The sequence below is a fragment of the Bactrocera latifrons genome, unplaced genomic scaffold, assembly GCF_001853355.1.
Source record: "Bactrocera latifrons isolate USDA-ARS-PBARC rearing strain unplaced genomic scaffold, ASM185335v1 scaffold_21, whole genome shotgun sequence".
Classification (NCBI taxonomy): Eukaryota; Metazoa; Arthropoda; class Insecta; order Diptera; family Tephritidae; genus Bactrocera; species Bactrocera latifrons.
In genome coordinates, this window is record NW_017535630.1 from 1,562,324 (window position 1) to 1,588,625 (window position 26,302).

Sequence of the window (26,302 nt, forward strand, 5' to 3'; positions counted from 1 at the left end):
ACCCGCGCACGGCCAATTAAATGAGTATTTTTTCGTTGTCAGCGAATTGGGCTGCGCGGCTTGAATAAAGGCAAAAGCAAAACAAAGTTAGTGCTGCAGCTAACTCGAGCGTCTGAGCGAAATTTCGACAAATTCTCATAGATACATACACACACATGACTACAAATCTACTTTGGTATGTATAAAAAAAAAGTTAAATATTTTAATGTACATATATATGTGTGTATTTGTATTGTATAAAAGACAACAGAAGGGAAATAAGTACAGAACAGCACAGCGCCAAGCAAAGAGCGGCCGCGAAGTTTGCCTCCAACACCGCACCTCAGCGCCACCAGCCACCAGCCACCAGCCCCAACACTCATTGCTTTTAGTTGCGTGCGGCGTTCGCCTCACAGCACATTCGTCAGAATCATTTGGTTGTGCTCGCTGGCCACGGTCTTACAGTCTCTCCCGAATTATTTTGTACTTTTACCAAATATATTTTGGTGTTGTTTTTCTTTTTGTGATATTTATTTTAATTTTCGCTGATTGTTTGTAACTCTGATCGGTCAGTAATTAGTTGCATTGTGATATTAAGTAACTCAAGTCCAACAACAACAAATAGTGCAAATACATAAACGGTGTAGTGTGAGTGTGTGCGCGTTTCGTGGTTAACAGCTGGAAGACAATTGTAAGAGATACCTGCACTTTGGTCAACAACGACAGAATCACACTTGCGGTAAGTCTTTTTTGTTTTTTTTTTTTTTTTGTATAGCACATCTAGTTGAGTATATAGTTTTTCATGACAGTGAACTAATTAGAATGCAGCCACGTCGATTACTTTGGAGGCACAAACTTGCGGTTTGCAGATCTAATTGCCCATATAAACGCTGTTGAGCAATCGCAGGCAGTGCTGTGTGTTTTCATATAAAAGGCCGTACATACATACATACATACATACATATATACATATGTATACAATTTAATGCAATAATCATGCGTTATATATGAATGTATGTCTGTTGTTATTAGGTTTTAGATAAAAAAATCACGAAGCTAAGTGAATGGCTGTGTTTATTCGGATTTGTGGGTAACGCTAAATTGTTGCAAATATAATTTGCTGGCTTAAGTAGAGACAAAGAGTTGATCACAAGGTTATTTTTGTGCAATTCGAGTAAATCCTATACAATTTTGGCAAAGGTAAAAAACTTCTAAAGAAAAAAATATAACAATGCAAACTAATTTTTGTATCTTAAACATTTTCGGTACAAAATGGATACAATAATTAACAACTTTTTTTTATAACTACATGAATTTTTCATTTTGAAATAGACAAAAAAGAAACGAAAAATATTTTTTTTAAATTTGTATTTTTATCGGTACAAAATCGCGCACGAGAATTTTTTGAAAAAAACAATACTATAAAGGCTTTAAAACACAAATTTTGGCTTTTAAATAAAGTAGAGAATGAAAAAGCATTTATTTTTAAAAATGTTTGCGTTTTCGGTACTAAATTGTACCTATGTACATACATACATACATATAATAAGAAACGTTTTTTATAATATGCCTAACAAAGTCGTTAGGCCATTCAATTTCGCCTTTGAACGAAGTCAAAAATAAAAAAACATTAATAAAAAAAAAATATGCATTTTCGGTACAAAATGTAGTTACTTTGTCATTTTGCACCGAAAATGTAATTTTTTAAATTAATATTTTTTTTATTTGTTACGCCTAAAGTGAAGTAAAAAATCAAAATCATTAACTAAAAAAAAAAAAAAAAAATCGGTACATAATCCTTCCTACAATGATAATTGAACATTTTCATATACAATTACGCAAAGCATTTGCTATAATAAGCAATAGTTTCGATCTTTGAAAACTGAAATAACATACGGTGCATGTAATTTCTAGTTTTTTTTTTACATTTTCGGTACAAATTGGGTACACTTTTATAACGATTTTTACAAATTCTATACCAAGTCGTTGATACTATTGTATAATATTCAAATCAACGATATTAAACTATTTTACATGAAAGACGTATAATTTAACATTATCGGTACAAATCTCAGCACTTTTTTGTTTGAATAAATGTAGTTATACAAATATGTTTGGTAAATGTATATCATACGCTGTGAAATAATGGTTAATTAAATATTAATATTTTAATAAAAAAAAAAATTGTCTTTCATGGTTTGCACACTCGGTACAAATATGTACCCAAAATGTTTTGCATAAATATTAAAAAAAATTAAATAACACCAAGGCAGTATAAAGTTGTTGATGTGAATCTTTTTATAAGTGAAAATTAAATTTCTTGCATTTCGGTACTAAGATTTATCTATAATGACTCAAAATTTTTGAAAGTAAAAAGTATAATAAGTAACTTTGCCAGCTTTTTGCCATAGGTCAATAATTTTAACTTTTTAATGCATTATAATATATACACATGTATTTACCTATAAGTTGCATTTTCGGTACAGAATTCAAACGATATTTTAAATGTCTCTATATGAAAGTTTACGTAAAACTATATAATGTTCAAAGTATTACCGTTTGATTCGTGAGAATCTAAATGTTTGCTTTTTCGGTACAAAGCTGAATCTATAATAATTTATGTTTTTTCGAATCCATTTTTTTTTTTTAATTTTTCATTATTCTTTCAATTCCATAAAAGTTTTTAAGCTATGTATATTTAGTTAAACATATATTTTTTCATTTTCGGTACAAAATACTACCAAAAAGCAGCCGATTTTTTCGTACATTAAAAACATTTCTTCATTTGTTCATTGATAACTTCTTCCTAAATCTTCGTCAAATAATACATTTATTTTTGCAGCTAATTATTATTTTTATTAAAATATTTTTTTTTATCCTTTTTTCATCGATTTTTCATCAAATAATTCATTTATTTTCCCATTTTCGGTACAAAAAACTACCTCAAAGCATCTATTTTTTTATTAATAATTTTTATAAATTTTTCATCAATATCTTTTCTAGTTCAATACAAAAAAAAACTTTTTCCTAGATTTTCATCAACCTTTATTTTTGTTTTCGGTACCAAGCATTAAATTCGATTCCAACACTTCTCTCAAGCTACAAACCTAAATTTATCTTCTCTAAATTTATTATTATTTTATTTTTAATCGTATTAAATATACTTTCTTTCTTCCCATCTTCATTCTTATCGCAGACTTTCTTGTTGTCGGAACAAGCGACTTAAATTTCGTTATTATGGAGATAAGTGTTTAGGTATACGTAAATAATACCCAAACACTCGCAGTGGATCATCAATTTTCACAAAAAAAAAAATTCAATTTATATTAACCATAAAAAACATTTCGCAATCAAAAATCGTGTTGATATTTTCGCTTTTATCATTGAGTTTTTTTTTGTTTTTTTTTTTTTTTTTTTTTTTTTTTTTTTTTTTTTTTTTTTTTTTTTTTTTTTTTTTTTTTTTTTTTTTTTTTTATAATTTATAACAATAGAACTTTAAGGTACAATACCAATTAGGCAAAATGGCACAACACTGATAAGTTCACACGCTTGCTATACAAATCTGTATATGTATATGTAGATACCATACGTATGTATGATGTACAAGCAGAGATAGTATTATGGTTCGTATCCATTATCTTTTATCTGGCCAAAAGCTTTGAAGAGTACACAGTTAATTTCCGTTCTGGTTGCGCTCTTAAAAAGCCAACACACTGATGCTTTCGTTTACAATGCGCTCTCTGCTGCTGACTCACGAAGAGTGCTGCCATGTTGGTTTGAGTGGATTGAAAGTGGTGGTTGCGGTTAAAGAAAAAACAACCAGTATTCATAGTTTTAGAGATTTTGTTGTTGCACCTGTTACTTTTATAAGTATTTCGAAATTGAGAGTTTAATTTTTGGAATTGTGCTATTGATTTCGAAAAGAACATGATTAAACAAAAATTGAAGTACTTACTTATTTGAAGAAGAGATAATATGAGAAGCAAAGTGATTTTTCGAGCATTCTGCTTAACAAAAAAGTTAAATATTTGAAAAAGTTCTCGTATAAGCAAGGTTCTGCTTAATAAAAAAAATGACTCGTTTAACCAAGACCATGATTATAAAGGAAACGAAATATTCGAACATTGCTTTTTTGACTCTTAAAAACTCTGAACCTCAATAAAATCTGGTTTTGACCAGAAGCATCAAAAATCGTTATAGCTTTTCGAAAAAAACTCCGTTTGTTCTATATCATATTAGCTTTTCTAATTTCAGGAGCATCTCAGCTGAACTGCTTCAAATATTATATTAGCACAACTAACAGGTATTTTAGTTGACTTCAATCTGCAAACCCTGGAGGGTAGTGAATCGAACAAACAACTGGTATAAATTATGTAGACTGGCAAGTAGAAATAAGAGGGAAGAGAGTTTAACACTTTAATGAATTAGCCACATACTCACTTGTATTAACTTCAGTCAGAGAATATACAACAATGAGACATTCGCTCTCTAAGTTCTCTGCTTCAACTGGATAACTGCTCTGTGTAATGACATATGTTTATTCGGGCAAGAGGGTACGGCACAAATTTAAATAGCTTCCAGAGGTTAACATTGGAAATAAATGCTTGGAAATGCCTAATTATTTCATGGAATAAATTTTTTTTTGAAGAAAAAAATTAATAAGCTCAAAAATAAGTTTGAAAAATTTTAACAAAACATATGGCGCAAAAAATTACAACTGTAGTGGCAACGCCACTCACGAGCATCCAATTTTACTTTCGGCTTCTGGCTACGTAGCGCATGAGGGCACCCACCATATGTTAGAAAATTTTCGCTGTTAATATGTGCATACGTTTGTATGTGCATTGTTGCTTTTTGAGCAAAATCTTGCAAGTCCTCTGCCATTTCGTGCTGCTTCCGCATCCTTTCAGTTAGCTGCAGCGTCTTTGCGTCATCAGTTGTGAATCAAAGGGCAATCCGCGATGAGTAAACGGATTATGATTTGATTTGTTGAGCAAAAAGTTGAAAAAGAAGCCCAGTGCAAGCAATTAATCAACTGGTTGTTGTGTGACATTCTTTATTTTAATTTTTCATTTTCGCAGCAAGTGGATTTGAAGCTCGAAAGGGGCAACAATGAAGATTCCAATATTTATTATAGGCAAGTTGACAAATATTTTAATGTGAATTATGGAAAATTATGAAATGTATTGTTGTTTATGGAATAGGATGATATTGGCAAATAATTAAAGTTATGTGGAACTGTATGTACATACACGTATACTAGTACATACATTGTGTACATATGTATAAGAAAATATCAATTCATGAAACGTACTTCGCACTGCATACCAAAATTTTATCACAATAGATATGTTTATAACCATGTGAAAATATGTGCCAATGAATATTTTGTAGATGTGTATTTGCATACAAATATATATACATATAAGTATGTAAATTAGGGTAAGCCGGAAACTAATCTAATAAGGTTTATCGAGCAAATCTTCTTGAGGTATATTTTTTTTACCCAGAACAGTGTATATTAGAGCGGGTCCATTTCTTACTATAATTCATTTCCATTTATTTTACTATAAAATCACTTATGCGGTAAATATTCTACGGAAGACGAAGTTTAAAAAATCTCAATAAAGAGTTGTAGGAGAGATTCATATGTGCTATAGTTGTCCGACCTTGCCGATAGCGAAAAATGATCAATAGAATTTTAAAGTGCATGAGAAGGTTATCCCTAAAAACATCACTTTTTTTCGTTTTTTTGGCACCCTGAAAATCGACCCGCTCTAGTGTAGATTAAGTTTGCCACGAAGTTTGTAAAATACAGAAAATAACGTTTAGTTAGTTTTTTGGCTCACCCTTGTATACATTTGTATGTAGATATACATTTAATTCATCCACTCATAAGTACGTGTTTTTTGACTGATGACGTGTGGTGACAGGAAGGACTAATGTTGTCAACTTGGCAATTCGTGGCTATTTCCTCTGTAATTGTCTTCATAACAACGAATGAATATTACACGGGTACTTAATAATTCCGCAGAAAAGTGAATGAAGAATGTTGTTGCCAAAAAGCTTGATATCAGCAATGACAATAAAATATATTTTGAAGATGGAAATCGCATATATCAAGATAGTCTCATACAAACTTCCTTCAAACTGTTGTCTTCTATATACTATTGAATTTGACATTCCACTGGTGGGTATTTAATTGGAAAACTTTACAGCTGGTGTGTTTTCTTCGATTCGGACAACATGACCTAGCCAGCGCAGCCGCTGTCTCTTGATTCGCTGAACTATGTCAATGTACGGCTCATCGTTTCTTCGACTGTGGTATTCGCCGTTGCCAATGCGTAAAGGACCATAAATCCTTTCCTCGGACACTCGGTCGGCAAGACGGATAATGAGGTGACTTATACAGTTCGGTTTTTGTTCGTCGTGAGACGAATTTACTTTTCAATTACCTAATCAGATCAAAGTACCACCTGAGGGTAAGAGGGATTCTGCGATGGATTTCAAGGCTAATATTATTCATGTTAATGCTGATTCCAATTTAGACGAAATTATCTACAACTTTAAAGTTTTGATTGTGAAGCGTGAGCCATGCTGTCGAAAGTGGCTTTGAAATCCACGAAGAGATTGTGTGTGTCGATCTTCATTTCATGAGATTTTCCAGGACTAAGGCCGCATTGATAAGGTCCAATCAGTTTTTTGACGGTGGGTTTTAATCTTTCACACACTACGCTCGATAAGACCTTATATGCCATATTAAAGATACAATTATACCAGGGAATTGGCGCAATTTGGGGAGTCCCCGTTTTGCGACAGAGCACACTTAGGTGCAAAACGTCGGGCGTGCTTTCATCCGACCATATCTCGCAGAGAAGCTAGCACCTTGTCAACTCTTCACCGCCGTATTTGAGTAGCTAATATATCCGAACTTCATGGTTAAGCAATGGAACGTCTGCTCCGTCAAGATTCCGGCATTTCCAGATGTTCACTTTCGAACCCGTTCAGCAGGCTGGAGAAGTGGTCCTTTCATAACTTCAGTATGCTCTGAATTAGCCACTAGATCACCATTTTGGGTCCTGCAAGAGTATGTTCCATTCTTAAAATCTTCCGTTAGTTGCCGCATCTTTTCGTAAAATTTACGAGCATTATCCTAGGCTAGCATTATACCTAGGCTGTCCGCTTTGTCACCACAGCAACATGACAGTCTTCGTCGTAGCAGCTGTTCTTTGGACATTTCCGAAGACCAATGGCATCGCTTACAGCTGTATGATAAGGAGTTGGAAATGCCGCCCCACAGTTGCCTAATACCGAGTTGCTGATGAGAGCTCTCAAAGTGCAGGAATGCAAGTCGAATATAAAATCGTTTAGCTTTCAGTTGTGATTGCAACTTCTTGATGTCGTAATTTCCTTGTGTTTGTTGACGGACGGCATTTGCTGTACAGAGGCGGGCACGTATCTTAGCTACAACAAGATAGTGATCCGAGTCGATGTTAGGTTCTCGGGGTGTGCGTAAGTCCTCGAACACTGTAGACTTATCGTGCTTTTATCACAACATGATCGATCTGATTTTCAACTCTTCGAGCCGGATACATCCTTGGTCATATCCTCCTTCTCTTCTATTGGAGAATGGGCGCAAATCGGTGGAATGTTCAAAAATTTTGCTCTGATGATGGTAGCTAGACGCCAGAATCTGGAGTGGTGGCCTTTGGGCCAAATTTTCAATCTTCTTCTTCTTAATTTTCGATCTTTTATTAATAATTAAGTAATATATTATACAATTAAAGGAGGTGATTCAAAATTATCGTTATTTTTTTTATTCATCTCAAAAATATTATTGATCGCTTAAAGGGCAGAGCCACACACACTTTTCAAAAAATTTTTAATCTCAAAAACCCCCTACTCCAAATGCCTGGGATGTATAATAATCAAGAGTAGCGAAAGGCCTCGAATTTCTTGTGAGCGGTAATACAATAGTAGTACATAAAAAAGTTTTAAAACTGTTTGCCTTGATTTAAGGCATACATTCTTGGTACACGCAAGATAAGGAACCTAATTGAAGTAACTGGGTCAAGCTTCCAATCGAAAATTTAAAAAAAAATTATGTTCAAGCGTGGCTCATACCGTAAAAAGTAGGACACTCTTGTCTTCTCAGAATGCCGTTACCAGAGCAAAAAGCGTAGCAAAGGTTAAATGTTAAAGTATTATTAATATTACTCACACGATTCTAGAGAATATGCAGATATTAAAAAACAATAACTACAAATAATTATGTACATAATTAAATCAAATATTATACTTTATCACTTTTCTAGCAGTAAAATAATAAAGCAAAACGTATTACAATTATAACAAGTATTCAAGCCACAATTTTCCTACTGCATTCGAGCATATAAAAAATGGACCTGTGAATTGCACATTGCATTCAATGACGAATGAATTAATGCTTAGAATACCTGACAGTGTTATAAAATGTCGTTCCCTATTTGGCGCAGTTCACTAAACTCGCTGTGTAACGCTTTGAGCATTAACACGTTGAGGATTGTGAGAACCGAAAGTAATACAATAGATGGTTAAATGATAGTTTAGCAATAAGCTAAGGCTGTTTGTATAAAGGTATAATGTTTAAGAAATGTAAAGTGAGTTGTGTTGAAGATTACACCTTAATTCAAGCAGGACAGTCTTCATTGGATCTCTTGGCTTAGATAACTGTCAATAAATTAATTGAGCTGTTAACAGAAAGTTTCATAAGTAACTTTCTTAAAGAATTTTCAGGCAGAAAGTTTTATTCTCCAAAAATTAATATTTTTTACAGTCAGTGTGAGCAGTAAACTGGAAAGCTGTCAAATCGTATTCATATTGCGCAAGCTTTTGCTATTATGATGTCAGCAAAACAGCTGTTATTGTCAAAATGTTTGAGAATCAGTAAACCAAATTCGAATTCAGAGCTTACAGTGACTACAAAAACTTATTTAGAGGAATGAAAACTGCCAAACAAAAAGTAGAGATTTTAGTAAATATAAAGCATACTGCCTTTAAAAAAACAATTTACATTATAGTCGATATTTTGACTTCAAATTTTTTTTTTTTGTTTGATTGAAAATTAAAGTATTTTTTGTTATTACATCAATAAAATGAAAAAAAGTATTTTAAATTTAAAAAATATTTTATATTTAAAAAATACATGGTGTTTGGGACATAAAAAGTTAAGTTTGCAATAAATTTCACGAGGGGGTCGAGAGATCGTTGAAGACATGACTCGCTCTGGACGACATTTAACCACTTCAACTGATGAAAAAATAAAAAAAGTGAAGAATATGATGGCGCTTAAAATCGCCGGACAAGTGTGTTAGAGATGGCAGCAGAGCTCGACATCTCTCGGGAGTCTTTTCGAATTATTTTGGCGTATATTTTGGGTATAAAATGCGTTCTTGCTCGACTCGTCGCGACAAAGCTGATTTTTTTTTGCAAAAACAGTACGATTGTGACCGAATTTAAAATCAAAAACGCAAAAAATATCATCGATAAACCACTGTATTCACCAGATTTGGTTCCGTGTGATTTTTTCTTGTTCCTCAAACTGAAATTTCCGCTCTATGGAACCCTTTTTCCGTCGATCGAAGAGATAAAGCAAAATTCGTCGAAAGAGCTGAAGGCTATCCCTAAAAGTGCCTATGAAAAGTATTTCGAGGACTGGTAAAATCGTTGGCATAAGTGTATTACAACTAGTGTTAATTACTTTGAGGGCGACAAAATCTAATATATAATGAAGAATAATTAAATATTTTATTTGCAATTTCCGGGTACTTTTTTGTCAAAACGTATATATAAAAGATCAGGATGACGAGACGAGTTGAAATACGGCTGACTAGCTCTCCGTTTGTCCGTCCGTGCTTGGTACACATGTTATTTGACAAAAAAAAAGTACGAGTTGGTTTTTGTTTTGTTTTCGAAAATTAACTACCCTGGTTTATATATTTTGCAAAACCAATTTTCAGAATAGAATAATTATAGATATCTCTATATATATATCATTCACTTAATGATTTTATGGCAAAACTTATTAAGCAAATAATTTTTTCGTGTCATCAATAATGACAAATAAACTGAGATTAGATTATGAGTCCTACATTTAATCGCGTCATGCTTTTAATTGAGGTTCAAGTGCTCTGAACTTGCACAAACTGCGTCCAATAATTAATTGCTTTGAAAAGGGGTTGCGCTGTCAACATAGTGGGATAACAACAAAAACATTGTGTTACAAATAGCTTAATTTTTATTCAAAGCTTTCACTGCCGATAACCTTAAGTCACTTGTAATTGAATTTTATGTTTTGTGCGCTGATAAGACCACTTCAGATTGAGAAATATTCTATATAGTTATATAAGTAGTTTGAAATGACGAAGCTATCAAATAGATTACTAGTGACTAATGTATAATTTTAATACACAAATATATATATACATATATAAATATAGATAAAAAAAATTATTTTAGTTGCAACTTAAAGATTGTGGTAATAAAAGTTATCTACGTCCATGAGTGAACTGAATCATCACTTTATCCAGTACTGTCAAGAGCTTTCGAGTAGTACGTAGTTAACAGTGGAATTTCGACTAATTTAAACTTCCAACTTAGAAAAATAAAACTAAAATTTTCGCAAAGTGGTGTACCTTCTTAACTTAAGATTCTCTAATAATTCTATCGAAAACTTATAAAATTCCTCAACCTATAGACAGTGTTTTAAACACCTTATATGTTATGGACTGCACACCATATTCCAGGACGTCAAAGACTGCCTTTCAACAATGTGAAAAAAGGGTCGGTTGTCTGTTCATATATTACGAGTATATACGCTTCAGTTCAGTTTGATCGCTTAGGATTAATCGGCTCAAATAGTAGATATTATATTATTTGATATTCTTCAAATACTACTAATACAAAATAAGAAAGCTTCAAGTAAAGCCTAAACGGACTTTGTGTAAGCCTGATATAACGGGTTTTTCAATGGTGACGCTACAAAAGTAAACCGATAGAGACAGAATGGTTTGCCATTTCATCTTGAATATACGATCAAACAACGAGTCGAAATAATGAAAATTTACTACCGAAATTTGAAGTCAGAGCCTCAACTTTAAGAGCGCTACGTCCAATTTATGGTCGTCATAATCGTCCTGTCAGATCAAGAATTGAGCGTATGGTGGAAAAATTTGAGTCCACAGACTCAGTGTTCCAGTGTCAGTAAGACAAAGACGTGCTTGTGGTGTCGAGAATATTGCTGCCGCTAGAGCATCAATTGAGAAAGACCCATAGCAGTCTCTCAAACGTCGTTCTTGGTTGTTCTCAAGAAAAATCTTGACCAACATCCTCACAAGATCATATTGACGCAAGAACTGTAGCCGCTTGACCACCAGAATCGTCGTATGCTCGTGAATTGGGCTGAGCAACAAATTGAAAATGATCCGGATTCCGGATATGCGTTATTGGTCAGTCAGGAATCGGCACGTACTTCATGAGTTACCGTTGCATTTCTAAGAAAAAAATTACGGTTTGGTGCGGTTTATGGCTCAATGGACCGTACTTCTTCCGTGATGATTAAAACCGATACGTTACTGTGAATGGAAATCGCTTCCGCTCAATGATAACCGAATATTTTTGACCCGGATTGGATGGTATGGACTTGGAGAATATGTGGTTCCAACAGAACGGCGCAACAAGCCACACAGCGAAGGAACTATGTAAAATATTCCTTTTACATGGTCCAATGTTTGAGCTTATGAGTGAAGTTCTGACAACACAAACTGATTTCATGATTTCTGTCAATCCGTCACCAAGGCCGAGTGTTGTGAGAACTTGATTACTTTTTACACTTTGGCTATCACCGATTAAAATTCCGGCCGTGGCAATATCAAACATTATAGCTATATTTTCCTAATGGTAATGAAATCTCGCCAATCAAAGCTAAACCTTCAACAGCATTTCTTTCAATAAAAACCATTTTTTTTTTTTAAATCGATCAAATGTCGTTTTTCAGAAAGTCGACAAAAATTTGCAGCCTTCGATGGTATTTTACGAGAAAAAGCTTCTAATATCTATCAGACGTTCGCAGGAGTTTTGAAACCTGTATAGTCCTTTATATATCAGAATAATAATACATAAATTGGAGCGATAGCTCCACCTTTTGTACCACAAAGTTTAAAAACGTCGGCCAATTAACCCTGCACAAGATCTGTATCGTGATTTTAATCGATCACTTTGTATGACAGCTATATACTATAGTTATTCGATCTAAAAGATTTGGTCGGATATTGTATCGTTGCTTTGGAAAATAGTCCTTGCCAAATGTCGTGAAGATATCTGGTAAAGTAGAAACTATTTCCAAAGGAGAGCTTGATTTTAATCGATTAGTTTGTATGGGGACTATATGCTATAGTGATCCCATATGGGTGGTTTCAATAAATGAGCAGCTCATTGCGGGAAAAAGTTCGTTTGCAAAATTTCGCCTACAAAAAATCTTGTAAGAGCGTAAAGCGCGTCAAAATTGAAACTTATCTGGCACTCAAGAGGTTAATACCATGTAATAGTAATCGTGCCGATAAATATTCATATGCCGACACACACACACACACGAATTTACATACGCCAGAGAATAACATAGTTTTGCAAATGCAAATTGAAAATTCAAAACAATTACAATAAAAATAGAAACAAATCTACCCACATTTGCGTGCGTTTGTATGGGTGTGTGTGTGTATGTTCTGCTTGATGGCAATCATATTGATTGACAAATGGCTGTTGTGTGAGTCATTAAAATTCGATGCAGGTGCAACCGCGCCGGTGTACAATAGAAGCTACGCTAGCTGTTGGGCGGTAAAACAATGCTGAAATCATGCTCGGCAAAATTCCAAATGTTCACACTTTTAATTCTATTTTGGAAATGTTTGTATGTCTGATTACTAAAAAAAAAGTTGTTGCTTACTATCGCAGCGCGGTATTCAACTCGAGATCATATTATATATCATATCAACTTCCTCATTTCCCTTCCCGAAAAGGGTATGTGCAGTTGAAGGTGTGGTGTGGTCGCTTATGAATTTCCATTGTATCAAATATTGTATATTGAACGCTAAGAATTTACATTTTTTTATTCTTAACTTTTTAAAGCCAGTTGGGATCAATTGTATAGAGTAAAATGTATACGAGCTAGATATTTTGAAGCCAGAAATTATTTGGCTGTAGTAAGTGTGGATAAAAAATAGTCACATATTTAATAATTAGATAAGAGATTAAGTTTCCTCGAAGCTTACAGTAGATTGAAAGTTAGACGCCTGAAGTTTCTTCGAAGTTATTAAAATATCTCGCATAAAGCAATAGCCTTCCAGAGGACTCCCAAAAAAACCAAGCTCTAACTAACAATTTTTTTTTTTTTATTATTTGGAAAAATGGAGCGTCAAAAAGATAATTTGTATGTGAACCCCTAGTATTTAATATTTTTTTTTTGTCTGGTGAGACTTTCAAGTCCTCAATATCTACGGAGTGTTGACGAGGGTATTCTTAGGTTCGACAGATATTTGGGAAGCATTTTATAGTTTTTGAAATTTTTTGTTTTTAAGAACCAGCATTAGTATATTATAACTTTTCAAGTGGTGGAGGATTAGACTTTATTAGACAATTGAGAGATATTTTATTGTATAAGAGAGTAGTCTGAAACAAAATACTACAGATATGAAATGTTGCAGAGAATTATGCTAAGGTAAAATTTAAACTTTAAAATTACTTTCGGATGTTCGTGAAATTTTTAGAAAGGAATTAAGTTATTCATTGAAATTCATCGGCCTCGGTAGGATATGTCGTATTTCCAATTGAGTCCTTAGTCCTTAGTCCTCCTAAATACATAATTAAGGAACATGGTTCCACAATAGTTGTTATTGGTTTTAGGACAGTGTATAGTGATTAGGGTACCGATTTAGTGCTCCGCAGGGCTTAAATTCCATTACCGTTCCGATTAATAGCGGTTACCATATATGTTGCAAGCAATATCAAATATTGGAACTTTTTTATTCGATAGAAAAATTATAATTTTTTCGCGAAAGGAATCACAGAGAAGGACGTGTCAACTGGCTACCGATTCACTGGTAGCGAAGTATACTGCCTAGATTAGAGTTAAAAAGTAAGAAGACTTCCTCTATAGTATCGGGCAAAAGTTCTTCCACTTAACAGGTCAGTTGAAAGGTCCCCTGGAATTTCAAGAGTTGATAAAATATTGCCAAAAATACAGTTAAAGCAAAAACTTGTCTTACTGACTAGTTTCCAAACACTGTTGTTCGAGATAGTATAGGCACTTCAAAGATATCAATTAAAAGTCTACATCACATCTTTCACGAATATTTGGGTATGGAAAAGCTCTATTCAAATTGTGTGCCGCACAAACTCACTTTTAATCAAAAACAATGAGGTGTTGATGATACAGAGCAGTGTTTGGAGATGTTCAAGCGTAATAAGTCCGAGTTTTGTCGTCGAATGGACTGCATACGTTGAACCAGCTCCAAAGCGTATAAAAACGCAGCAGTCGGCTGGCAAGGTTATAGCGTCTGTATTTTTGAATGTGAATGGAATACTTTTACTGACTACTTTGAAAAAGCAAGGAGCATCAACAGCGACTATTACAACGAAATTCATCCATTTGTTACTTGAGTCTACTACATATATTAGGTTGTCAAAAAAGTCTTGCGGTATTTTCGCTAGTTGGCGCTGAGAACGCGTAGTTCTAGTTTTATTCGTCGCATCGGGTCATCCTATACCGTTTTAGAAAGCTCATTTCACGCGCTAACACGTGTTTGATTGATTGTCGTTTCTTTTAAGTCGTTCGTGAGTTATAGCGTCGCAAACATGGAGCAAAATAAAGAGAAAATACGGCATATTTTACAGTACCACTACGATAAAGGCAAAAATGCATCTCACGCCGCCAATAAAATTTGTGCAGTTTATGGACCCGATACAGTTTCCATTTCCACCGCACAACAATGGTTTCAACCCTTTCGTTCTGGTGTAGAGGTATTTGAAGATGCGCCATGTTCCGGAAGGCCTGTCGTCGAAAATTGCGATAAAATCGCTGAATTGGTCGAAAGAGACCGGCATATTAGCAGCCGTAGCATCGGTCAAGAGTTGGGCATGAGTCATCAAAAAAAAATTTATGAACAATTGAAAATTCAAAATTCCGCAAGACTTTTTTGACAACTTATTATATTTTATTATAAAATAAGTAGTATTAACAATATAATCTGCTTATAACTTTAATGAAAGTTAAAATTAATTTTGAATTTTTTTTCGGGAAAATGAATTTTAGAAGTTTGATTCGATTATTTAAATTTTTTATTAAATAATGTCGATAAGAAAAAGTCTTGTAGTTATCCTTGAAATTCTTAAAAAATATGCGAACAAGAAAAAACGTTAACTTCGGCTGCACCGTAGCTAATATAGCCTTCACAGGTGCGTTCCTTTTATTAATGGAAGTTATATGCTAATAGTAAGCCGATCTGAATAATTTTTTGGGAGATTGCATTGTTGTCTTAGAAAATAATCTATACCAAATTTCATGAATATATCTTGTCAAATGCATAAGTTTTCCATACAAGAACTTGATTTCGGTCGTTCAGTTTGTATGGCAGCTATATGTTATAGTGGTCCGATATTGGCAACTCCGACAAATGAGCAGCTTTTTGGAGAGGAAATGAAGTTTGCACAATTTCAAAACGATATCTTAAAAACTGAGGGACCCTAGACTTTATAGGGTCTCCGACGCTTCTTGCGGGGTGTCACAAACTTCATGACAAACTTAATATACCCTGTTCAGGGTATAAAAATCAACGAACAATGTCAACTCTACTGAGTATAATTTAGGTTATAAATTTACAATCATCGAGACAGAATCGTCACACTTGTTTTTGCAAATATATAGCTTGACTGATTAATTTTTATCACAAACCTCCATACTTTAAAATATGTATGTATGTATATATATATAGKAAATATATGTTTAAATGCAGATAAGCCTTTGTATATGAGCGCCTTTTACTGGATCATGAAGTTACATATATGTATTCACACATACATGTAATATATGTATGTACCTTATTACTTGGAAATCGGCAAATTTTGTGCATTTAAACATACATATATACGAGTTTATACATACATAACCATATGTAAACTAGCGTTAAAGCGGCAAAGTTGCGAAAACATTACCTGTCAGCCATTTGTGTTTACACTTGACGGCTGAAGCCCGAACGAATTGTACCATACACATAATTTGTGTAAAATAATTGCATATCGCATGCGACCACCCTAAAATTATCGCATGCGATTTTTTAGCTTTGAGTTGGCGTTTGAATTACTATTTTTTAAATCATATATTTCTAAAAAATCATATATAAGCTGAAAAACCGCAATAAACGTTACTTTGGTTGCACCGAAGCACCCACAAATTGAACAAAGTGAATTTCTTATAACATAAAATGGTATAAAATTATCTTTGTCTTAACTTAATTACGCAAATCATGTATATATTGGGTAGTCGAAAAAGTCTTTTCGTATTTTGTCAATAGATGTCGTTGCAGTCGTAAATCTCCAGTGCTACCAGTCACATTGTGTCATGTCATATAGTGTTAGAAGGTGAGATTTTGAGCTTTATTTAATAAAAACAATGAAATTCGAAAAATGGTACAGGTTTTCAAAAAATGTGTGCAAATAATGAAGAAAATCGCTATATTTTGAAATTTTTGTATTCAAAAGGGAAGATTGCCACACAAGTCACCAATGAAATTTGTGAAGTTTACGGAGACGATGCTGTATCAGTTCGTGTAGCTCAACAGCCATCACACGGCATGACCCCGTTAAAACCTGCTATTCTTTTGAACTTTGTACAACTCAATAAATTATTGGAAAATCTTACTCAAAAAAAACAAAGGAATTCCTAAAATTTAATAAACCGTTAAAAATATATGAAACATGTGTTACTTATTTCCTTACACCTACATACATACATACATACATACCACACACATGCACGCATTAATTAAATATGAACGAACAAAATATCGTATTCTGTTAATATTTTTTATTTTTTTATATATTTATGTACACTTGTTCGTATGAGAATTATATAATATTTTCTATAGTGCGTGATCTGTAACTTGTTGTGGGTCTATTGTAAGGAACAGCATTCTCAGAAATTTAAATAACAGATGAGGAAAAACTGAAACTGCTACTTAAATGTAGCCCAAAGCCTTGAGGATCTCTTTATGGTTTTTTAGAGTTTTGGTTGAAATGGATCTCCAAAAATGATTTACCACATTTGAACCTTGATATGCTCGATGGTTTACGAACAACAAATCATTTACATTTTTTCATCAACATACATAGTTCTCTTCGAGGGTGATTCGCTGATTATAGCGATCCTCCATCTCGTCGGTGCCATTTTTGTAGAACGCTTTGTCCTTTGCTTCACAATAGGCCTCAGTTTCGGGGATTCTTTCTTCATTCGACGAGAAGGATTTTTGCCACCGTTTTCAATAACTTGTGACCCTGTACATTATCTTGGTGAAACAGCAGCCCGATTTTCTTCAAATTCTGCCTGTTTTACTGGTGATTCCATCCTTCAAACGGTCTAATAATTGAAAGTTATGTTGTCGCTACTTGATGGTCTGGATTAATAGATTCATATAATTCGAGGGCAGTGCCTTTAATTTTTGTGTTCCCATTGGAATGAAGGCTTCGAAATCATTGAGAATGTTGCAAAAGTGTTTTGAGTTGTCTACTTGAACATGAACACAAGTATTTGTATGGCACAAAGCATTTAGTCAAGGATGTGAAGTTATCGATAACTTGTCTCATGTGAGTTGTCCGTCCCCCACTGTTAACAACGATCAGTAGTAGAGTATCCAAGATATCCTATGGAACCACTCGGCACATTCTGGTTAATGTTTTTGGTATGAAGCCTGACAATGCTAGACTCGTACCAAACGACCTGAATCTTTTGCAAAACCGACGGCATATACAGGTAACGAAAGAGACCCTTGATCACGTAGCTGAGCACCGTGTGTTATATTCATTAAACCCATCACTACTAATGACTAGGCGTGAGTTTATAAATATGAGGGGAAATCTAGCGAATTGTGTTCCAAAAATTAACCGAAACCGAAAGAGTCAAACTTCGCTGAAGGCCATCACAGTAGAGACTTAGTTATAAAAGGTATGTGGAAATTTGGATTAATCCATATTTGGATTGGTTCAAAAGCAGTCTCTTTTGACGGCGTTAATAAATATTTGTATTAAGTGCTCGAAAATTATTTTTTTTTGTCAGTCCGGGTCAAATTTGATCATATGTAAAACAACCAAAAATCATTAAAAAAATAAACCGGATGATTCATGAGAAACACGTTAAAAAGTTTATTTGAGTTGTGGATTAAAAAAATATTTTCATAAGAATAAACGCTCTCGGAAGTGAAGAATCTCATATGATTGAATCCATGATGGAATTATGGTGAAAATTTGTTTTATTTTATTTTACGCTGTGATTTAATATTCACGTAATTTTCAGCTGAGCGAAAAGTCGAGTATCCCTTAAGTAACCAATTGGACACCTAACTGTATGTGTAACTGTAATCTTACTAAGCTTCAATTACAAGAACGAATATTTTCTTCCTATTTTTTGAAATCGAAATGTTCGATTTTCCCGCAGTCATACGCCAAACGTTTCTATTTTCACGACATTCAACTGTATTAGCCGACAGCAGCGCATAGCGGCGGTGGTGCGGTGCGACAGGTGGTTAGCAAGTGTTGTTGACGGCTAACGCTTTTGGCTTGTGCGACGAGCTTCATGCCCAAACAGCCGCAACACGACGATTCAGTCGCAAGAAAACCACCAGAACGCTGTGTTGTATCGCTGTATCGCGTCGTCGTCGCCTTAGATTTTCATGTTTTCATAAGCAAAAAATACAAAAAAAAAAAAAAAAGAAACATAAATAAATAACAACAACGCATTAAACGCACGCTAAACGATCGAGTGTAATTTTCGCTGCTCACTTTCCTAGTTAAAACGATTGCATTGCGAGCGAAACGACCGTTATGCGCGTTGGTTAATTTCAGTGAACGTAGAAAATTATAAATACAAAAATAACAACAAACTGAATAAATAAAGAAGCAACAAAAAAAAAATCGAAAAGCAAAATTAAGTAAAAAGTGCCGAGCGCATTAATTGCCATACACGCTTATTATTGTTTCGATTTTTGTTGTTGTACAACAATTTCGTGTACTTTGTGTTTGTTGTTGTTGGCCATTGGTGTGCATTGCAGAGTTGCGTGCGACACACAAAGCCAGAGCATTGCACAAAATTGCAGCGAAAACATTTCRAAAAGCAAACAAACAACAACAACAACAAAAATAATAACATAAAAAAACAAAGCAGTTAACAAACCGAATTAAGTGGAAAAGACTATAGAAATCATGCCGTCCGAAAACGAAAAAGATATTGAAATCGGCAACAAAGTAGAGAATGTTGTTGTTGCCAGCAGCGACAATGTGGAAAGCGCCAGCGACACCCCCGCCACCGCCGCTGTCGGCGCTGCGCCAACCGCCATCGTCGTTGTGGCCGCGGCTAAGCCAGCAACGGAGGATGCAACGACAACGAATGGCAATACGGTAACGACACCGGCAACGGTACAAAAGGAGACAACCGCCACGGCCGCGGCGCAAGAGCTGGCGCCGTCGTCGCAGCCAAAACGAGAAACCGGTGGCTTGCAGGCCCACATCGAGCCGATGCAACAATCTAATGCAGGTAAATGACGCGCATGCACTGGTTTGGCAGGCGCGCGCAGCCATAGAGGTGGTGGTACGGGTGCTACCCCGCCGTCGTCGCAATGCGTCGCCTTGACATTTGGTCATTAGCCAGCTGCAACAAGTCGATTTGCGGCAGTAAAAGTTGTTTAGCCGGCCTGACACACTACATACATACATATATACACAAAATAAAAAACATAGCTATAGCAAATATACATACATACATACACGCAAACATGCATACCGCTATACAGATTTACTAATCTTTTATGTATCTCACTTACATACATACTTATATGTATGAGTTATGATTGTGGATTTGTGGGCTGCGCGCGCGTTGCTGTCAAAGTTGTGGCGCATTAAATGCGATCAGGCGCTGCGGCGCGCCGTGTTCGCCTCTGGAGCGCACCGTTGTGCGCGTCTGCGCTCAATTTCACTTTTTTCACTTTTGGTCGTTTGCAACGAATTCGTGTTGTTCGAAGTGAATATTTCCACTATTTTCCAATGTTAGCTTTTCTACGGGCGACCAGCGTTGCCAGCTCAGCGCGCACACATACAAACTTGCATACATATGTATATGTATGTATGTATGTGTATATGCATGCAGGCGCGCTGTTTGTTCGTCTCAAGCAAAAGTAATTAGCGTCTGTAACCCGATCGCACTGCCTCTTGTTGAGTGTTTTAATTAATTAAAAAAATACCGTTATAAATTAAGCGCAAATATTTGATGTGTCTTGTTGGAGGCATTTCATACTTTATATATAGTATGTCTACACATACATACATACAAATGAGTATTTATGGACAAGTGTTTTAAACATGACTTTTTATGTCAACATGCAGGCCGGCCCATAAATACATGCACTCAGACATACATATATACTTATATGTATGCTTGCATCTGCAAATATAAATATGCTGTCAAATATACACACCCATCAAATATAATATAATATTCCAGGCTGCCATGTATGAGAAATCGCTCGTCAAAATGGTGTAGACATGACTCTGGAGTCACATAAACAATTAATATAAATTTGAATAGTCTGGACAACGGAAATATTTATGTAGCCTCTAGTATAAGCATATAAATATATATATATATAATATATTGTGANTGTTAATGTTGTGAGGCACAAGTTGTGCCCGCATCAAACTTATTAAGTTTGTAAGCGGGAGACTGCCATTTATTTATAAATATATTGTGACAAAAAAGTGCCCGTAAATTATGAATAAAAAAAAAATTTAATTATTCTATAATTATTTTGTCGGCTTCAAAGTAGTCGCCAGCAGATGTAATAAACTCATGCGAACGACTTTTTCAGATCTCGAAATCTCATAAGCACTTTTTGGGAATTTTGTTTCAACTCTTTGATCGACTGAAAACGCGTTCCACGGGGCGGCTATTTCTGTTTAAGGAACAAGAAAAAATCACACGGAACCAAATCTGGTAAATAAGGTGACTGATCGATGGTATTCGTAGCGTTCTTGGCTTTAAATTCCGAAGCAATCATGTCTCAATGCTATGGTGTATTATCATCTTGTAAAACCATGAATTGTTCTTCTAGAAGAAAGAAGGCAGAGGCCTTAATACGACCAAATAGAACTACTTATTGACTGTAGGTACCTTCGGAACAAATTCATGATACGCCAAACCACGAATAAGATGCATGTCCAAATGCACCAGTACTCGTTTGCAAAAAGTTCAGTTTTATCAGAATGAGTCGAGCGGTCTTGCTCATTTATTTCATATCCATAACAACCACCAAAATCATTCAACGAATTCGCAAGAGATGTTGAACTCTTTTGCCATCTCTCTGACACTTGTCTGACGGTTTTAAGCACCATTATATCCTTCACTTTGTTATTAATATTTTCATTAGTTGAAGATGTCGAATGTCGTCCAGAACGAGGCATCTCTTAAACGATCTCTACACAGTCTTTGAAGGCTTGTAGGCTTGTGTTTTTGATAAAACCTTAAACCTTTTTCAACATTCGCAGTGATTTCGTATATGAAATTTGGTTAGAAATACAAAATTTGACACAAATTCTTTGTTCGATATTTTTATTCATTGTAAAAATTGCAAGGCACTACTTAGGCGGACCGACTTAAGCAGCTGCTGGGAACAAATTGGTTGCCAGATCTCGCTCATATTTGACATAGTAATTAAGGACAGTCTTACCAACTGAGCAGAATACATTTTTTTGAAATATCATTTACCCGCGGAATTTTATTACATTTTCCGAGAGCTTTTTTATCACAATGCATATACAGTCGAACTCCTTATAGTGATCTTCCATATAATAAAGCTCTTCCTGCAGTGAATTAAAATCGAAGACCCAGCTTGTTCATTCTACTTTTGGTGTAGTCTTGTCCTGGGCAATGTCCTACTTGTCTTGTTCCTCAGTTAATCAGATATTGAGCAACTTATTGTTATTATTGTTATTAGTTTAGCGACAGAAAACAGTCCCAAATAACTTTCTAGGGACCTTAGCAGGACGCAAATTGGAAACCAAACTGTTGTGGAAGCAGTTAACAGTATATTCTCATAGACTACTTCCGAAATTCAAAATGCTCAGAAATGGCTAACAACACGAATATATGAAGTGACTGACAATCGAGTTATCTCGATTCGTATAAAAATCGTGTGGTCGTGTCCGCCTAGTCCAAAATATTCATGCTACTTTTTTCGAAGGAAAACTACTCTCTGAGTAGACATAAATTAGCTTCTCGTTAATGGTATGATGGTTCTCCGAATTCTACTTACATTGCACTTCGCCAAACAGGAACGTTTGATCGGTTCAGTGCAATACACTCATTACAAAACCACAATGTCTGTAGAAATTAGTTTTCAATATTGCTCAATTTCCGTTCCAATATGAAACGTAAACAAACCCATTACCAATTGATATATGGAGATCAAACTTCACATGAATATAAAAAAAAATTTTTTTAGATCAAACTTCACATGAAAATATTAAAAGTTTTTTATCAAACTAGAAGAACATTTCATCGATTCGGTTTGCGCGTGCAGTTAACCAGTTCGGATGAAATGTACAGGTATACATATATATTATTTGGTCGTTGATCATACCTCCATTTTCCATTGCCCTTCCAAGTGCCGACTAATGTTAGCAATTTTGTATATCTGTATGTGCCTTCTCATCATTTGTGGATTACTATTCTGAAAGTTCTTTCAGTTCATCTCAACGAATTTTTTGCCTGTTCTTTATCACTCTAAGCGAAGTATGGTAAATGTCATTTTTTTTTTACTCTCTTCATTCTTTTTGCCCATTTATTTTTGTTAATTCTTCCGTTATTTGATATTCCGCTTGTACTATTTTAGTATTTGAAACTTTTCTCCGTTTTTCTGACATCCTTAACAACAAATATGATGATATTGTTTTATGAGCTCATTAAGGACTAAGTCTTAAGAACGCTTTCAAGCAATTTTTTCCTTATAAGGCCAATGTCTTGAGATTAAACTGTTATTCAGATAAAAAAGACACTTTTCAGCGACATGAATGCTTGGCTGATATGGAAAATATTTCCACTATACTAAATTGTCTGAAGAAAATGGCTTAAATGACTTATAAAAGCATACAAATTTCGAAATACAGCCTGTGTATTGCATCGAATTACCACCGTACTCTAGTTAGTTAGAGATTCAAGGAATTTATTAAAGAACAAATTGGCAATAAATCATCATTTGGACATCCAGATCCACTGAGACTAATGAGAGTATTATATTTCTTCCAACTTTCTACAGCATTTTCTGCACTAAACTAATTTAGTAAGTGTTAGTATAAATTTTCTCCCATGAGAGTCGCTCCACTCTGCTAGTGAACAAATATGTATATAGTACATGTACATATATAATACAATATAATATACATACATATAACCGACAGTGTGCGATAAAAATCACTTTTCACTGATATGCGCCGGGAAAAAATAATTTGCTAGACACTCTACTTTTAATATTTATTTGAATTGTATTTATTCAGACAGACATACATATGTGTGTATATAAATAGAGACATGTGAACTGGTGCAGATATACAAATGGCTTTATCTGCCATGAATCCGCATTAGGGTTATATGATTCATAAAATGTGTCTAAGATCAACAAAGCCATGGCATCTTTATTGCTAAACTTAAGATCACATAGCTTTCAATTAATTTAAATATATGTATATATTTATACATATATACATTTTACATATGCGTATAGAAATCGCGTATGGTGAGATATGGAGCAATTTAGTCATCAAGTGGAAATTTCTGTATATGCTCTTCATTTTATATCGCGCCTGTCTAATAGTCTGCACATATAAGATATTAGATAAATTAGGCTAAGGAATTTTCAATTTTGGTTTGGACATTTTCGAGAGGTGGCAACTCTAATAAGAAAATTAAATAATTCCAACTAAGGAAGTCTATTTTTGGCATGATATTTTTTTCTAAGTTCACATCTACATAGTACGTGATCTACGCATAACAAAAAAAAAATCTTTTTTAATTAGAAAGTTCTTATATCTTCTTCTTCTTATTCTATCAATCTCCCACATTAGTGTTAATGTCTGTGAGCATTCAGGGGTAGTTTAAGCTATAAATGTGCTAGATCTTTTGTACTAAACCATTTGCTTTGTTTACTTTTTGTAAAAAGCGGGCAATTCTATTCTAAATTTTTTCTAATTAAAGACAAATACTTGGTGGAAAGTTAATGTACTTTGCTCAAATTTTTACCTTCATATAAATGACAACTCTACCCGAAAAATATTTCAATTGGCAAATTACACTTTGCGAAAGATTTCCATCAAATTCCTTATGTTTGACACACATTTTTTAGCATTTTATGCAGTTTTATATTTTTTAAATAGGTGGTAACTCTATACTAAAGTTTGTCTAATTGATGACGAGCACTTGGTGAAAGGTTTTACAGATAAAAAAGTGCAAAAAGATAATAATTAGTAAAATTTTAAATTTGAAATATGTGGCAACTCTATTTAAAATATGTTTATTTGAGAACATATACCTGATGCAAGGGTTTATATAATATATTTAATTTTGGCACATATTTAATAACACATTTTTTAGTTTTTTTCAAATGGTGGCAACTCTATATTAAACTACGTGCAAATAGCAGACAAATACTTAGCGGAGAGTGGGCTTAGCTGTGCAAAAACACATTACGTAATAGATTGTTTAGTTTTATATTTTTAAATCGGGCTTAACGCTATTCTTAAATAAATATAGTATTTACTGTTAGAAACGTCAATAAAGCATGAGAGAGCTATCAAAAAAAAAATAAAAATTAATCAGTTAAGTCGGGCTCAATAGCATTTATTTGTTATATAAAATTTGAAGTACATTGTTTGTTTTCTAAATTTCAAGTCGGGTGGCAACGTTAGTTGATCATAATTTTGTAATTTTTTTTCAAATGACACTTTTAACAAAATTTTTATAAAAATTCTTTATAAAAAATTTAAATTTAATGTTATATTTTATAAATTTCGAGTCGGGTGGCAATGTTGGTTAGCCATAAGTTGTAATTTATTCCACATGACGCCATTTTTTCTTTACCACATTCAATTTTGTATTAATTTTTTATATAGAATTCGAAGTACCTTTTTTTCTTTTATAAGTTTCGAATCAGCTGGCAACATTGGTTAGTCATAATTCTTGTAGCATTTGTTTTTAATTTCAAACTACTTTTAACCATATTCAATTTGGTAAAAATTTTTATTTAAAACTCGAAATTAATTGTTTCTTTTTTATTGTTCAAATTAGGTGGCAAAGTTTTTTTATTCATAGTTTTGTAATTTTTTTAAATTGCACTATTTTTGAACTGTATTCAATTTGGTAGTTTTTTTTTTATAAAATTTGAAGTACATTGTTTGTTTTAAAAATGTCAAATCTGGTGGCAACGTTAGTCATAATTTTGTGGTATTTTTTTTAAGCGGCACTATTTTTTTACCATATGCAATTTGCTATTAAATTTTTTATTATAAAATTCGAAATTAATTTTTTCTTTGCTATTTTTCAAATAAGGTGGCAACGTTTTTTATATTATTATTGTACTTTTTTTTTTAACCGTACTCAATTCTGTTTTAATTTTTGGTTAACAAGTAGTTACAAATTTAATATGGCTGGATGAACAGAGTTGCCAGAGTATAATAAAATTTCATGATTGAAAAAATAGGGTCTTTGTCTACACAATAAAATGTTTCAAAATGTTAAGTATTTTTTGTTTGAAATTTTTTTTTTCAAATCGGGTGACAATGTTATAATTCAAATTTTTGCTTTATATTATACATATCACCAAAATTATAAAAAAATATAATAAAAAAATTTTGAAATAAAAAATTATGAATATTTTTTTTTTTTCAAAACAACTTATTTTTCCAAATCGAGTGGCAACTACATTTAATAATATTTCGTAAACAAAAATCTGTCTACATTTGCAAGCATTTACTTCAACGCCAA

At 33.7% G+C, this 26,302-nt stretch overlaps 1 protein-coding gene across 3 annotated transcripts in view; it reads left to right on the forward strand.

Annotated features, from left to right (window-relative positions):
* Nucleotides 1–380: 380 nt before the first annotated feature.
* The window catches only part of LOC108968342 (cytochrome b reductase 1), a 39,485-nt gene continuing 13,563 nt past the window's right edge, over nt 381–26,302 (forward strand). Inside the window, exon 1 of one of the 3 annotated variants that reach the window (XM_018932324.1) lies at nt 381–718. Coding sequence is in view for 2 of the 3 variants with exons in the window: in XM_018932322.1 (XP_018787867.1) it covers nt 19,480–19,810 (331 nt within the window). In the remaining variant the exon portion in view is untranslated. Of the gene's footprint in view, nt 719–4,920; nt 5,117–18,894; nt 19,811–26,302 lie in introns of those variants that run through there. The other 2 variants (XM_018932323.1, XM_018932322.1) reach the window with 2 other exon arrangements.